This window comes from Arvicola amphibius, chromosome 10, assembly GCF_903992535.2.
Source record: "Arvicola amphibius chromosome 10, mArvAmp1.2, whole genome shotgun sequence".
Lineage (NCBI taxonomy): Eukaryota > Metazoa > Chordata > Mammalia > Rodentia > Cricetidae > Arvicola > Arvicola amphibius.
The window spans coordinates 118,812,645-118,826,513 of NC_052056.1; the positions used below are offsets into that span (position 1 = coordinate 118,812,645).

At 49.1% G+C, this 13,869-nt stretch overlaps 1 protein-coding gene across 1 annotated transcript; it reads left to right on the forward strand.

Annotated features, from left to right (window-relative positions):
• The first annotated feature begins 55 nt into the window (after positions 1–55).
• Tbx3 (T-box transcription factor 3) lies at positions 56–12,266 on the forward strand. Its single transcript, XM_038345517.1, is given in 23 exon segments — positions 56–254; positions 423–1,276; positions 1,278–1,400; positions 1,402–1,443; positions 1,445–1,520; positions 1,523–1,586; positions 3,261–3,348; positions 3,350–3,529; positions 4,478–4,501; positions 4,503–4,556; positions 4,811–4,968; positions 6,803–6,836; positions 6,839–6,874; positions 7,859–8,012; positions 9,441–9,622; positions 9,624–9,659; positions 9,661–9,711; positions 9,713–9,772; positions 9,774–10,001; positions 10,003–10,041; positions 10,043–10,087; positions 10,089–10,124; positions 11,539–12,266. Coding segments are annotated over 22 exon segments (2,253 nt in total). The 5' UTR covers positions 56–254; positions 423–1,195; the 3' UTR covers positions 12,001–12,266.
• The last annotated feature ends 1,603 nt before the right edge of the window (positions 12,267–13,869 follow it).

Genomic DNA, 13,869 nt, shown 5'->3' on the forward strand with positions numbered 1-13,869 from the left:
GGACAGGCCGCCTGAGACCCGTACGCCGCGCACAGCGACTTTCCAGTTCCGACAACTTCTTTTTATAACTCGGCTCTATTCCCCCCAGCACTCGACCGTGTGAAAACCAGGCCTATGCAGCCACACAATTGGTCCGAAAGCGTTCAAAGAGCCAATCAACAAGCTCGGGCTCCCGCAGCCCACAGCGCAGCTCGACCGTCCAGAGCCGCCGAGCAGACGCCCGGGGAATTCTAGAGGCGGAGGAGGGTGGCGAGGTGCTCGCTCGCTCTTCTTTCTCTCCTCCCCTCCCTCTACTCGCCTACTCCAGCTCCCAATCACCTCCCGTCTCTTCCTCCTTCCTTGTTTTTTTTTCCAACCCGTTTTCTCGATCCTCCCTCGCCCTGCGCTCCCGGCGCTGATTTTTTCTAATTTATTATTTTTAGGAAAGTGATTTCGCTCACGTTTTTTAGCACAAGGAAGACAGCGAGTCCCCGAGGTAGACAGATCGCAGGAACCATTTTGGATCGCACCCAGACACTGCGCGCAGCTCGGAGCCAGAGAGAAGAGTAGGAGCGCGAACCGAAGCCAGCTTCGCAGTTTTGATAACGTCGCTGGAAGGGGCTTAAATCAGTTTTTTTTAAAGGAGAGACTTTTCCTCCCCCCCTTGATCTCGCTCCCAGTGAAAGCAAGAATCTTTCTAGCTCATCTAAGACGCCTCCTGCGATGAAAGCCAGAGAAGGAAGCTAGGGGGCGGGGGAAGGAGACGAAAAAAGGTTTAAAAAAAAAAAGTCTCGGAGAACCTTGCGCTTTGGCAACAAAGAGCGTGGGAGCCGGGGAGCCACCCCGGGGAAAAGGCTGTGTGTTCTATTTTCCAGCTAAGCCACAGGCTCGGGCGCCAGTCGAGCCCCTGCTTGAGGCTCGCCCTACTGAAAACCGACTTCCAGGAGCGGCTTTTCAAACATACTACACTCGCACCAGGACAAGCCCCTGCAGCGGCTATGTCTCCCGGTCTGTCGGCCGTGCCCTCTTTAAAAGCCGCATTCTTCCCTCAAAGATACTTTCCCCCTTCCCTTTCAAGGCTTTAATTGTAATTGGTTCCTCTTTTTATTTAAAGCAAAACTATGCGTTGCTATTGAATTTTTTTATTGTTTTTGAAAAGCACAAACAAAAGCAGAGCCAAGCCAGCAGCTGCGGACTGGTTCCCTGTCTGGAGTGGATGAGCCTCTCCATGAGAGATCCGGTTATCCCTGGGACAAGCATGGCCTATCATCCGTTCCTACCTCACCGGGCGCCAGACTTTCGCCATGAGCGCGGTACTGGGCCACCAGCCGCCTTTCTTCCCCGCGCTAACGCTGCCTCCCAACGGCGCCGCGGCGCTCTCCCTGCCCGGAGCCCTGGCCAAGCCCATCATGGATCAGTGGTGGGTGGGCCGCTGAGACCGGCATTCCTTTCTCATCCTTGGGACCCCCAGGCTCACCTGAGGCCTCTGAAGACCATGGAACCCGAAGAGGACGTGGAAGATGACCCCAAGGTGCACCTGGAGCCAAGGAACTTTGGGACCAGTTTCACAAACGGGGTACAGAGATGGTCATTACGAAGTCGGGAAGGTAAGAAATCAGTGTTACCCCTCCCCAAACCACCCTGAAGTTTTTCGTGTCTCCTTTTGTCTGTCTATTAAAACGCTAGATTTACTACTGCCTGATTGTACGTTTGGGACGAAAACTCTCCCGACACACACAACACCACCTCCCAAAAATGTAGAGACCTCCTGGGCCCCTGCCCGAGGGTCAGAAATTTCAGGCTACCTGGGCCCACTGCAGGGTTCTTGGGGACCTGTATCCCGGGTTTCCCTTCAGAACAGAGGGTGTTTTCCATTGAAGGAGCCGCTCGCTGACTTCTGCAGCAATCGAGAAAGCGCCCTGTTGCAGAAAGCCCGTTTGTAAAGACATTCTGAAATATCTTTCTATCTGTTTGATTTTTGTCTGTTTGGTTTTATTTTCCATTACAGACACTTACAGCCCTTTTTGTACGGTAGTGGGAGACCCGTGAGATTTCTCAGGCCCTTTTCTGCCCTTCAGCTTACTCTCCGGAGCTGAAGGGGGCCTAAACCTGACTGGCTGACCTGGGGCAGAGTGAAATCAAGGAAGGATGAAGGAGCGAAGGATTTTCTTTTCCCCGACTCGCTTTCTTTCTGGCAAGCCCAGGGAGAGAACCGAGCAGGCTCTCTTATTAATACCCAAGGAACCCATGAGGATATCTATCCTGCTTTTGTGTTTGAGTATTAATACTTTACATAACGTTTAGTGTCCTTGCCTGACCGAAAACAAGCTTGTAAGAAAGAACCCCCCAGGAAAAAGCATAATTAAAACCACACTGATTTAATTTAAAAAAAAAAAAAGAAATGAAAAAAATGTCTGTAGGTTTATCAGGACAAGGGTTGAAAGGGCATCGAAAATAAACCCCCCACTTACAGGTCCTCCCTTCAAAACTACTTGAGGCCAAAGTTTTGGCATCAGATCTTTCTCCAACCCACAAGACATTTAGTCGGTTTTCATAACTGAGTACTTCCTTTTAAATCAAAAGTACGGAAAGCCAGCACTTCTATGAAATTAAAACAGCAGGATCTTGCAGTGGCCTACAGAGTAGAGGAATGTGGTTTGTAGCTTAAATCACGAATGGGTTACCAGGCCCGGGTGCTTGCCTGTCTCCAACCCTCCGTACTGAGAATCCAGCGTAATACTTCGCCAGCCTTCTCTGGCTCACCACTTCACTCCATAACTGGGCATTTATTTCCTCCATAAGCTTTAATGTTTTCTCATGGGAGGGTGGAATATCCTAAACTTTATAACCACTGTTTCTTAGAACCCTACCTCTAGCTGTTTCAAACTCAAAAAAGAAAGAAAGAAAGGAAGAAAGAAAGAAAGGAAAGAAAATCGTAGGCAAGAATTCATTCGTCTCTGCAGAGGACAAACTAAACAGTCACGCAGAGAAACGTGGTTTTGTTTTCGTTTTTTTACAAAATAGTTGGTACTTTTAGAGATAAGAGGTTGCTGTAATTAATTTGACTTGAGGCTTGGGATAGGACAGTAATGGGAAATTGAGCATTTTAATGTCCGTGTGGAGAAAATTTCACTCAGAGTTGTCCTGCAGACTCCCTGGTCCCAGCAGAAAGCCTTGTGCTTTTAGGTGGGGCCAGACAACTTGGAAGCCAAGTCCGAGGTCCTGAGCCATTACCCCACCTATTTATCTGTTTTCCTTTTTTCTGTGCTTTGCTCTTGTAGGCGAATGTTCCCTCCATTTAAAGTGAGGTGCTCTGGGCTGGATAAAAAGGCCAAGTATATTTTATTGATGGACATTATAGCTGCTGACGGACTGTCGATACAAATTTCACAATTCTCGGTGGATGGTGGCCGGTAAGGCAGACCCTGAAATGCCAAAGAGAATGTACATACACCCGGACAGCCCCGCTACGGGAGAGCAGTGGATGTCCAAAGTCGTCACTTTCCACAAACTGAAACTCACCAACAACATATCGGATAAACACGGATTTGTAAGTTTTCATTGACTATCAGTAGATTCCCTGGGAGGTATGGCCTCCTAGTAAACTGACTTTGGGTCCAGGCACCAGTCTGGCTGATGGTTGCCACACATAGCCAACTTTGTTCAATTTGCAACCTAGTTTGCAGAGTGGAACTCAGGGAAGGGGGGGGGGGGGAGGATGTCTTGCTACCTGGATAATGGAAGGCCTACCGTTCTTGAAGAATTTACCCAATAGCAGTCGGTCCAGGGTGGGTGCCAGACCTGGACGTGAGGATTAATACTAAGAACAAAAAAGTTATGAATTGATTTTAAAGTTTTGTACTTGGATAAGGACCGTTTCTGCTTAGAAATATTATGTTACTTCTTTGAAATCAGCCATGCCATATCTTGGGAGAGCTGAAACCTTTACTGTGTTGGGCCAAGGCTGTGACTACATTTTTGAAAGTGTATTTTCTTTACTAAAAAGTGATTTGGGCTTGGGTGAAAAGGCAGTTTACTAGGAACAAGCTGAAGTCTTTGGTGTTAAAGAAAAATTGTTGGTGTGTGTGTGTGTGTGTGTAGGTGTGTGTGTGTGTGTACACGTACTAGGGAATGCATGTGGATTCCAATGACTGAGTGTGCTTTGGAGACTTTCAGGAGACTTGGCTTGCCTGTGAAAGCCAGGCCAGGGGACCTTTGGGCTGTCCCTCTGCCCCTCCCCAGCATTTCAATAGGATAAACAAAGTGATAAGCGAGGAATAAGCAGAAAGATTAGGCCCGGGAAGATGTGAATGGCTCGGAAATATCTAAGCGGACAGGGATTGCATTTGAAGCCCTTGATTTGATTAGGGCATAAATATTCCTCTCTAGAGCGCAGCCTCTCAAGGCCTTAAGTGGATTGGGCTTGTCAATTAGTGGGCGCTTTAAAGTACTGAATCATTTTGTAAATTAAAATGCATGTTTTTCTCTATCTTTTAAGACTTTGGCCTTCCCAAGCGATCACCGCAGCGTGGCAGGGGAATTATAGTTTTTGGGACCCAGGTAGGCTAGGGTTCAAGGTACGAATGACTATGTAGGTTGAGAGGGTGGGTGGGGGGCTCGCTTTAGAAGCTGAGGAACAATTTGGAAGTCTCTGGAAGATAACAATCTTGTGGCGTGAAATGTACAACAAGGAGGTGGGCTTTGGACCCAGCAGTGGGGACAATGTCGGCTTGGGCAGGGGACCTAAGATCTCATTTGTTCTGTTAAAACTATTTCCCCTCCTTTCTTTCTTTTAATGTGTGTGCCCCCCCCCCCGCTCCCTGCTTTACAGACCATACTCACTAACTCTATGCATAAGTACCAGCCCCGGTTCCACATCGTCAGAGCCAATGATATCTTAAAACTGCCTTACAGTACATTTCGCACATACCTGTTCCCCGGAAACGGAATTCATTGCGTGACTGCCTACCAAAATGACAAGGTAACCCACAGGGCGTTTCTCTCTTCCTCTAAGCTTACTTGCTCTCCGTGAGAAAGTTAATTAGGGCATCGGACAGAAGAAAGTCTGGAATTCCTTGTGTGAATCGTGTGATGTGACCTTCTATGGAGAGATCTGATTCCTGAGAGGGAGGGGGCTGGCACAAATCTCTCCTCCCAGCTGGGAATCTGGTGCTGGTTGAATTAAACTGCTAGTCCAGTACCCTGCCCTGGCCCCAGGTCTTGTCTCTTGGTGTTTCCTACTTCATCCTCTTCAGGAGGAAGAATCAAAAAGAAAAAAAGTGTGCTGTGCTGAAAGGAACCAGGTAGCAAGGTAGGCAATTAATTTATAGATGCAAAGTGTCTGGGTCTTCACCTGGAGAAGAGTAGAGATGGGCACTTCTCTCAGCCAGAAATTCCGAATACATGATTTGTTTTCATTAATTTTTATGCTGCTGCTGCTGCAGGTGGTGGCAGTGGTGTGTAAAAATGCACCCCAATACAGGGTTTCTGTTAATTGAGCTGTCCGAGGCTCCCACTTAAAGGTGGGGATAATCACTAGCTCATAATCACCAGTTCATCTGAAACTTGTTCTCCTTTGGGGCCTGAAGCCGGGGATTAAAAAGGGCTCACCCAATGAGGCCTCACCTGAATCTGCTGTTCTCCTGGCCTCAAGGCCAGGGAAACTGAACACAGAGGCCCAGAGAGTGTCTATTGATGGTGGTCCACCAGTCATGGAGCTTGGCAAACTGTGGGTGTGGTGGGCGGGGGTTGAGGACCCCTGTGGTCCAAATACTGAGCCCTGGACCTCGTGGAGAGTTTCACTTCACCTGGCAACACCTGTACTTTGAACTCATGGTCAGTCCCTGGGCCTGTGAACACTGATCCTCACATTTTCCTAGTGTGGATGTTAAAGTCACCACCCGCTCTTCTGCTTGCCTCATGCAAAGGATGTCTGGCCTCCTTAATAGCAGAACCCAAAACCAAAGCCCAGGTTTTCTCGCTCCTGTTAAACTAGATACATAGTTTCTCTATCAGGAGAAGAGATTCTAAAGACAACAAACCTCAAACCTGGTTCCCTGAGACCCGGAATCCTGTGAAAGTTACATTAATTAAATTGTTACTTTAATGGCTAATGGTTTTAAACATAGCAGAGGCTGGGGGAGGGGGGGGGTTGACGACACACACCAAAAGTGAACATAAATGAAAACAAATATTACCGTGGCTATTCCTTTCCTTTTCAACCTGAAAGTCCTTAGTCTATAATTCCTTCAGATCCACTCTTTGCCTGGGGTGGGTGGGGGGCTTGGGTCACTCTGGTAGAAGGTGGTAGTGAAACTGCATAATTAATTTTATTAGGTTCACAGGAAAAGTTTTCGTGTGTGTAGGGTTGTGTTTTGTGTGTACATGTATGTGTGATAGGGTTGGGAAATATCAGGACATGGCATTTTAACATGCTTTATAATTAATTGTGCTGTATAAAAAAATCAAAACAGAAGCCTACTAAGATCTATAGGCTGTGCCTTTTGGGCCACACTGGAATAGTCTCATTTCTAATCCAAACTGTCCAAAAGAAGGAATTTCTCTGGATATATTTAGTGTCGAATCCTTGCTTGGTTCTCAGAAACATTAAATATTACTACAATACCTTATGATGTTTCAGCCCCTGCCTGTTGTCCTGCCATCATCTTCCCTCTGACCTTCCACTTTGTCCATCCCTTGTGACTCCTTGGGCAGTCACGTCTCTAGGAAAGACTGAGGAGTTGTGGGGGGTGGGGCATGTTCAGAACATTCTGGAAAGTAAAGCTAATGTCTGTTTTGCTTACATGTTTTCTCTAGATAACTCAGTTAAAATAGACAACAACCCTTTTGGCAAAAGGTTTTTCGGGACACCGGGAACGGCAGGAGAGAAAAGAAGGTGAGCTGAGAGACAATTTCAGGGATAATTGGGAAATTGTTTTCTTCAGCTTGAACTTGGAAGTATTAGAAGTGAGGGGCAAGATGCGGGGGAGGAGGTCAGCTTCTTCCCTCTCGGTCCATAGTGGCCCAGGGTAGAGAACATTCTAGGCTACAGGCTAACTTGTTGTCCTTTAAGGGAACCAAGGCTACACTGCAGTTTCTGACCAGAAAATAGTCTCAGGGGTAACAGGTTATAAGGATTCCTATTAATTGTTAGTTTAATTGGCATTTGTCCTGAGTAAGACCCAAGAAGGGACCCAAGCCAATTCCCACATTCTTCTGCAACCTCACCTCTCAGAAAGCACCAGGCTGAAGGTGAGGCGCCTTGAGAAAATCCGGGGAGCCTCCTTCCTTCTTCCTTCCTTTATGGGTCTATGTATCAATTTTTGCATATACATAGACCATAGAAAAAGCTGTGCACCCTTCGCCCTTTTCAAAGGTTTTCTACAATCCAGAAAAATCATTTATCAATTTTTTTTCAAGTTTCTTACCTTGCGGCTGAGCATTAAAAATAATTTCTAACCTTGAAATAAACTTAAAACTCCAATTAGCGTGTTTGGTGAACTGGTTATAGTCAGATGTAGCACATAAATGAATGGTTCCCGCCCCTCAATGCCCATGCAGGGCTTGGGCTGGGTCTTCACAGCACCCTCCCTCTGGAAGGCCAGTAGGTACCTGTCCTGGCCAACTCTAGCCTCTGTGCTGAGGTTTTAAACAAGATTTCCCAGGCCAAGTTCTTTCCTACTGCATAGGCCTCCTCCCAGCTAAACAAGGCTTGGGTCTGTGTTGTGTGGTCACCCTGGGCCAGCATGTTGCACAGACTTCATGTTGGGTAGCAAGGGTGAGGTGTGTGCCACTCCAGAAAATGGGGGGAAGAAAACAAAGAAGGGAAGTGTGTGTGGGCAGTCCTCTAACGATGGGTGTGGGCCTCTATCTCAGAAAGCAGCTCACCCTGCAGTCTATGAGGGTATTCGATGAGAGACACAAGAAGGAAACAGGGACTTCAGATGAGTCCTCCAGCGAGCAGGCAGCCTTCAACTGCTTCGCCCAGGCCTCCTCTCCGGCTGTGTCCACTGTATGGACATCCAACCTCAAAGGTAAGCCTGGCCTCCTCTGTGATGAGTAGACTCCAGACCTGGCCCTGTGGCCTTGGAACTTGGGGAAGATCCCGAGCCTGTAGACTCCCTTTAGAAGATCCAGACCCTTCTAGAAAGTGAGGGTAGCATGGGAGAACTCAGAACACTTTCCCCACAATCCCATTTGGTGTGTGGGGGGGGTGTATGTCCTTCTGGCAAGGGTAGTCGCACAAAGCACATGAAGAAGCACTTGTCTGTCTGTCTGTCCTTTATTCCCCTCCCTCCCTTCTGTTCTCCCCTCTCTTTCCAATCAACGGCATCCAGCTGCTGCTGATCAACATCCAACTGAATTCTGGGTGAAAATGTATTGGGCAGGGAGTAGCCCGGAGATTCTCAGCCACCTGGTTGGTGCAGGAAAGGTGGTAGAAGAAAAGCCACAGCTGACCTGGGGGAGGAGGCCCCTGGGGCATCTGCTTTGGGGAGGTAGTAGGGGTAGGGGCAGAGAAAGTGGTTTGAATCTTGAGGCCAGTTTTCTGTTTTAAAGAGCAAGCAGCATTTATTTAGAAAGATGGTCTCAAACGGGAAGAAATCTGGTTTTAGGTGAAATGGCAGAGTTCTTTTCATCCTCAATCCATTTCAGCTTCTAACATAAAGTGAGGTTCATTTTTTGGTGGGGGTCTGGCAGGGCACCCACAGAAGAGGGTGTGGTTCAAGACATACATACATACATACATACATACATACATGAGATCTGATTGTCCACCACCCATTTTGGTAGGAACTGAGGCAAACAGAAGGCTGCCTGGGAGGGTGTCAGTTTCTGCCTGTGCCCATTCACAGGTCAGGATTCTTTCCAAACAAATCCAAAATAGTCACAAATTGGTGGAAGCACCTGACCTCCATCCTCCCTGACTGAGCTAGAGACTCTGAAGGTGCCGGAATGTGTTCCGACGGAGTTCTGAGGTCTAGCGTTTTCATCTTTTAAAAAGCAAATTTGCAATCCAAAGGGAGAGAGGCCAGAGAAAGTTTTGACTAGGTGGAAGCTTTCTTTCTGGTTTTGTTTTGTTTTAAAGCAGAGAACCATTACAATAAGAAAAGCTGCCCGTTGGGTGCCTGGCTGGAGAGAAGGTTGAACCGAGTCTTAACACTGGGATGCCTTTGGGATTAGCTGTAAAAGTTACAGCATCCCATTTCACAGAGAGGGAAAAACCCAAAGGCTGGGAGTGGTGCAGAGGGGCTTGTGCTGGAGTCACACAGCCAATAAACTGCCCAATTGGGAATCTTGTGTTGAAATAGTCTCACCTCTGTAGTTCAGGCTGTCCTCCTGTCTCCGATGCCTCATTTTTGGCATGCCAGGCCGTGCGCCACCGCGCCGGCCTGGGAAGTGGGGTTTTTAAACTAAGAAACACTATTGACAGCCGGTTCCCCTGGCATTTTCCTCTACCCAAGATCTGTGTCCCAGTGAAGCCGAAAGTGACGCCGAGGCCGAAAGCAAGGAGGAGCATGGCCCTGAGGCCTGTGACGCCGCGAAGATTTCCACCACCACCGCTGAGGAGCCAGGCCGAGACAAGGGCAGCCCGGCCACCAGGGCTCAGTTGTTCCCTGCGGAACCCGGCCCCGAGCCCCGAGACCACCGCGCGCCTGGACAAGGCATCGCCGGATTCGCGCCCACAGCCCGGCCACCATCTCATCCAGCACGCGCGTCCCGGGGGCCGAGGAAGCGCAGGAGCCCCGGACGCGAGGGTCCAGGTGCCGCTAAGGTGGATGAGGTTCGCTCGCTGCCCCGCCAAGGACGCCTTCGCGCCACTGTCAGTGCAGACGGACGCGGCCCCGCGCACCTGGCGCAGGGGCCCCCTTCCAGGCTTGGGCTTCGCCCCAGGCCTAGCCGGCCAGCAGTTCTTCAACGGGCAACCTCTCTTCTTGCACCCCAGCCAGTTCGCCATGGGCAGCGCCTTCTCCAGCATGGCTGCAGGCATGGGGCCCCTGCTGGACACAGTATCCGGGGCATCCCACCGGCGTCTCAGGCCTGGATTCCACAGCCATGGCCTCAAGCTGCCGCAGCGCAGGGACTGTCCGGGGCGTCGGCTGCCACCCTGCCCCTTCCACCTTCAACAACACGTTCTGGCCTCCCAGGTATTACTCCTGCCTGCCCCGCCCATCCCCGGCTTGCCTCCAGTCTCTCTCTCAATCCCAGTCCCTTGCCTAGGACCGTTTAGTTAGACAGTAACGCATGCTAGTAACTATTAGATTATTGACCCTTTGCAGGGCGTAGCACCTATCTCACTGAGCCGTCGTGACCACCCCTCCCCTTCAAGGGCCCTTAAATTACTTCCTATGCATGGCCAAGCTCCCACATTCCTTAACATTGTGACAAGTTTGAATCATTTGATGTATCTCTCTGGCCCAGAGGATGTTGAATCCCCCTGCTCAGGTCACACAGCTGGTTCCCTGGTGGAGTTGAGCCTGTTCTGACCCACAGGGCCTCCTTTGATTTCATCTTTCAGACAAACATATTTCTCTGGAGGCTCCTAGCCACTACTCCCCCAGGAGGGGCTGAGGTGTGGGGAGGGGAAGTGACTGATTCCCTGGGTGAGAATTTGGTCTGGAGGCAGCCAGCCTTCCACCTAGTTGAAAGCTTTTCTTCCCCCACCCCCACCCCAAACAGGCCTGCCTATTTCCAAAGGGTTAATGGGTTGTGCACACGTGGGAAATGTCAAAGGAGGGGGGACTGGCTGTGGCAGGCCTGCGTGTGTGTGGTTCAGACAGCTGTGCCCGGCACTGAGGGGCTGGAGAGAAGGTTCTGAACCCGGTGGGAAGCCTCTCTGGGGTTTTTCCGCCTACTCTGACCTTTTGTTTTGTCTGAGCACATTCGTCTCCCTTGCCAGAGCCAAAAGGCACATAGTCCTCCCCCATGGGGAGGAGGAAGCTGAGAAACCGGCCTAGTTTCTAACTTACCTCCAGCCTTCCGACCTTATGACTGGTCTCTCCCAGAAAGGCAGGTGACAGACAGGTGGAGGAGGGTCACCCTGAACAGACAAGTCTGGAGGCATCTTCAAGCAAAGGACACACCCTGCATGCAAATTTCTGCTTCTGTTTGGGTCCTGCAGCCTCCCACCTGGGACCCAAGCCTTAGAAACTGGGTGCTTGCAGTCTTTATATTAATAATTAACACCTTTTCATCCCCCCATTCACATCATCCTTATTTTTTTCTTACTTGGGAAAGATCTAGAAGGACAAAATTAAAGATATCATGATAACGTGTGCACCAGAGTTTAATCTAGCCCCTTTGGCGGAGGCCCTCCTTGAGCCCACTCAACAGGTGCGGTTGTTAATAGCCCCGAGGGTCAGGCACCATGGAGGACACATTGTGGATGATTTAATAGCCAGGAAGTTCCCAGCATGTTAACCCCTTGGTTTAGCATGCAAGGGATCTGTGGCCTAGGGTAAAGTTTTGTCCCTCCAACTCCTCCAAGACCAGATAGCAGGAGGTGGAAAAGAGGGGGTCCCCCATCCTCTGACTCCACGTGTTTCTTCTGTTCCTTCCCAGGGCTTGGCTATGTCGCCTTTTGGGAGCCTGTTCCCTTACCCCTACACATACATGGCTGCTGCAGCTGCGGCTTCCTCAGCGGCCGCCTCCAGCTCCGTGCACCGCCACCCGTTCCTCAACTTGAACAGCATGCGACCCAGGCTACGTTACAGTCCGTATTCCATCCCGGTTCCAGTGCCCGATAGCAGCAGCTTGCTGGCCACTGCGTTGCCATCCATGGCTTCAGCCGCGGGGCCCCTAGACGGCAAGGCAGCCGCCCTGGCGGCCAGCCCGGCCTCGATGGCCGTGGATTCGGGTTCGGAACTGAACAGCCGCTCGTCCACGCTGTCCTCCAGCTCAGTGTCCTTGTCGCCTAAACTCTGCTCAGAGAAAGAGGCGGCGACCAGTGAACTGCAGAGCATCCAGCGGCTGGTCAGTGGCTTGGAAGCCAAGCCGGACAGGTCTTGCAGCGGGTCCCCTTAAAAACAAAACAACAACAACAACAAACCAAAAACCGCTTCCCCCAAAGGTCTCTCCATTCCAGTTCGGTCAAATCTGCCAGTGCACTTTGTTGGATGTAAAATAAACCACAGACCTTCCACTGGGGTGATTCCCCATCCTTCAGTTTTGTCTGGGAAGGAGCACCAGGCTCCCTCCAGAGAATGCGCTAGAGACCACAGGCCTTGTCTTGCGCTGTGGAGGAAGCAAGCTGCTGTTGCTTTGAGACGCGGGGGTGGGGGTGTGTGTGTGGGGGGGGGGGGAACTGGCTTTTGTATCTCCAGCGACTTCAGTGGAGGCTGGTGTTTAAGTTGGGGCTGAAGAACGAGGTAGCCAAGGCCGGCCTGCCCTGTTGGAGAGACTACACCCAAATCTCTTTCCCCTTCGTGTGTCAAGCGGAAACAAAAATAATTTTTTTCCCTAAACAAACTAACAAACAAACCCAAAATGGGAACAGATGAAGTCCCGTGCGTGCGTGGAACTGTCTATGAAGACTTAAATTGCTGAGTACCTTTACTGGGGAAGGGAGAAGGCCTTGCCTGGTCTATGTTAAAGGAATCCTGTGTCTTTTTAATATCCTGAGGTTTTAAAGGAGGGATACCGGTCCTTTTTTGTTTGTTTGTTTGTTTTTGCATGTTACAGTTTTCTGGGTTTTATTTTTTGATGTTTTTTTGGCTTTTACAGAAAAACAACAAAAACCCCTGCCATCCTCAGCCCTGCTCAACCGGCAGCCCGGAGGAAGTATGGGTGGAGTGGGGTAAAGGGAAGCAATGGGGTTGAATCCACTGAGTTTATTTTATCTGTTTTATCTAAGCGCTGTAGAGGGCTTCGTGTGCCCGTCCGACCATTAGTTCTCTCAACTGTATATGCAATAACAAGGTTTTAAAGAAATATAAAGAGGAAACACGACTATTGGACAAAGTATTTATGTAATTATTTGATATCTCTTGTAAATAGGTGGAATATGACCGCTCAGAAAGTTAAACTTTAATTTATTGAATTGTACATAGCTGGATGTAAATAGAAGTGTGTCTGTCAGGTTTTGTTCTTGTTTTGCCTTTTGGTTTTTATTTTCCAGGTCAGGAGATGGCTAATTCACACTAAGGAGCGTAGGCTTCTGTACCTCCATCTAATGCTTTCAGATAGAGCTGGCTGCAATTTTAATTGTCCGAGAACTGGTGGCGGGAGTGAGGGGGGATTGGGGGTTGGGAATACTATTTCCTATTTTCACCAAAATTGGGGAGGTATTGGCCCTTTCAGGCTCCACTCGAAATTCCCTAAGCCCTGACACCCTGGGAGGGATTGAGATTGTCATGGGAGCAGAGGCTGCCATAACCTTCCTAATTCTTCGTCCTCATTCGTCTCTGGTATCTTCTAACCCAAGTGAGGTTTTCTTGCCATTGTTCATCTTGATGGTGTTTTGGATTGGTGTACAGAGAGGGACTCATTCAAACAACCATGAAAGGCAAAACAAAATAACAAAAATCTTTAAAAAAATCGATGAAGGCATATTTTGTGTTTAGTACTTGATGAGTTTTCTGTAATTCTCCTCCTTAAAAACATCAGTGAAATTTCAATAAATTTTTATTGAAATGAGTTTTGAAGTCGTGTTAATGATTTCTCTTAGAGCGTCTCTCGAAGTTGGAAAATTAGAAGGGAATGATCTTCCTGCCTGCTCTTTCCTTTCGTCTTTAAATAGTAATTAAGACCACCCCCACCCCCAGCAAACCAAAATGAGATGTCACTCAAATTACAAAGCTGAAAACAAAAGTTCCTTGCTCCTGCGAAGGGGGCCACATCGATCTGAAACTATTTCCCCTTTAATTTAGGGAGCCGGAGAGGAAAAGGACCTGA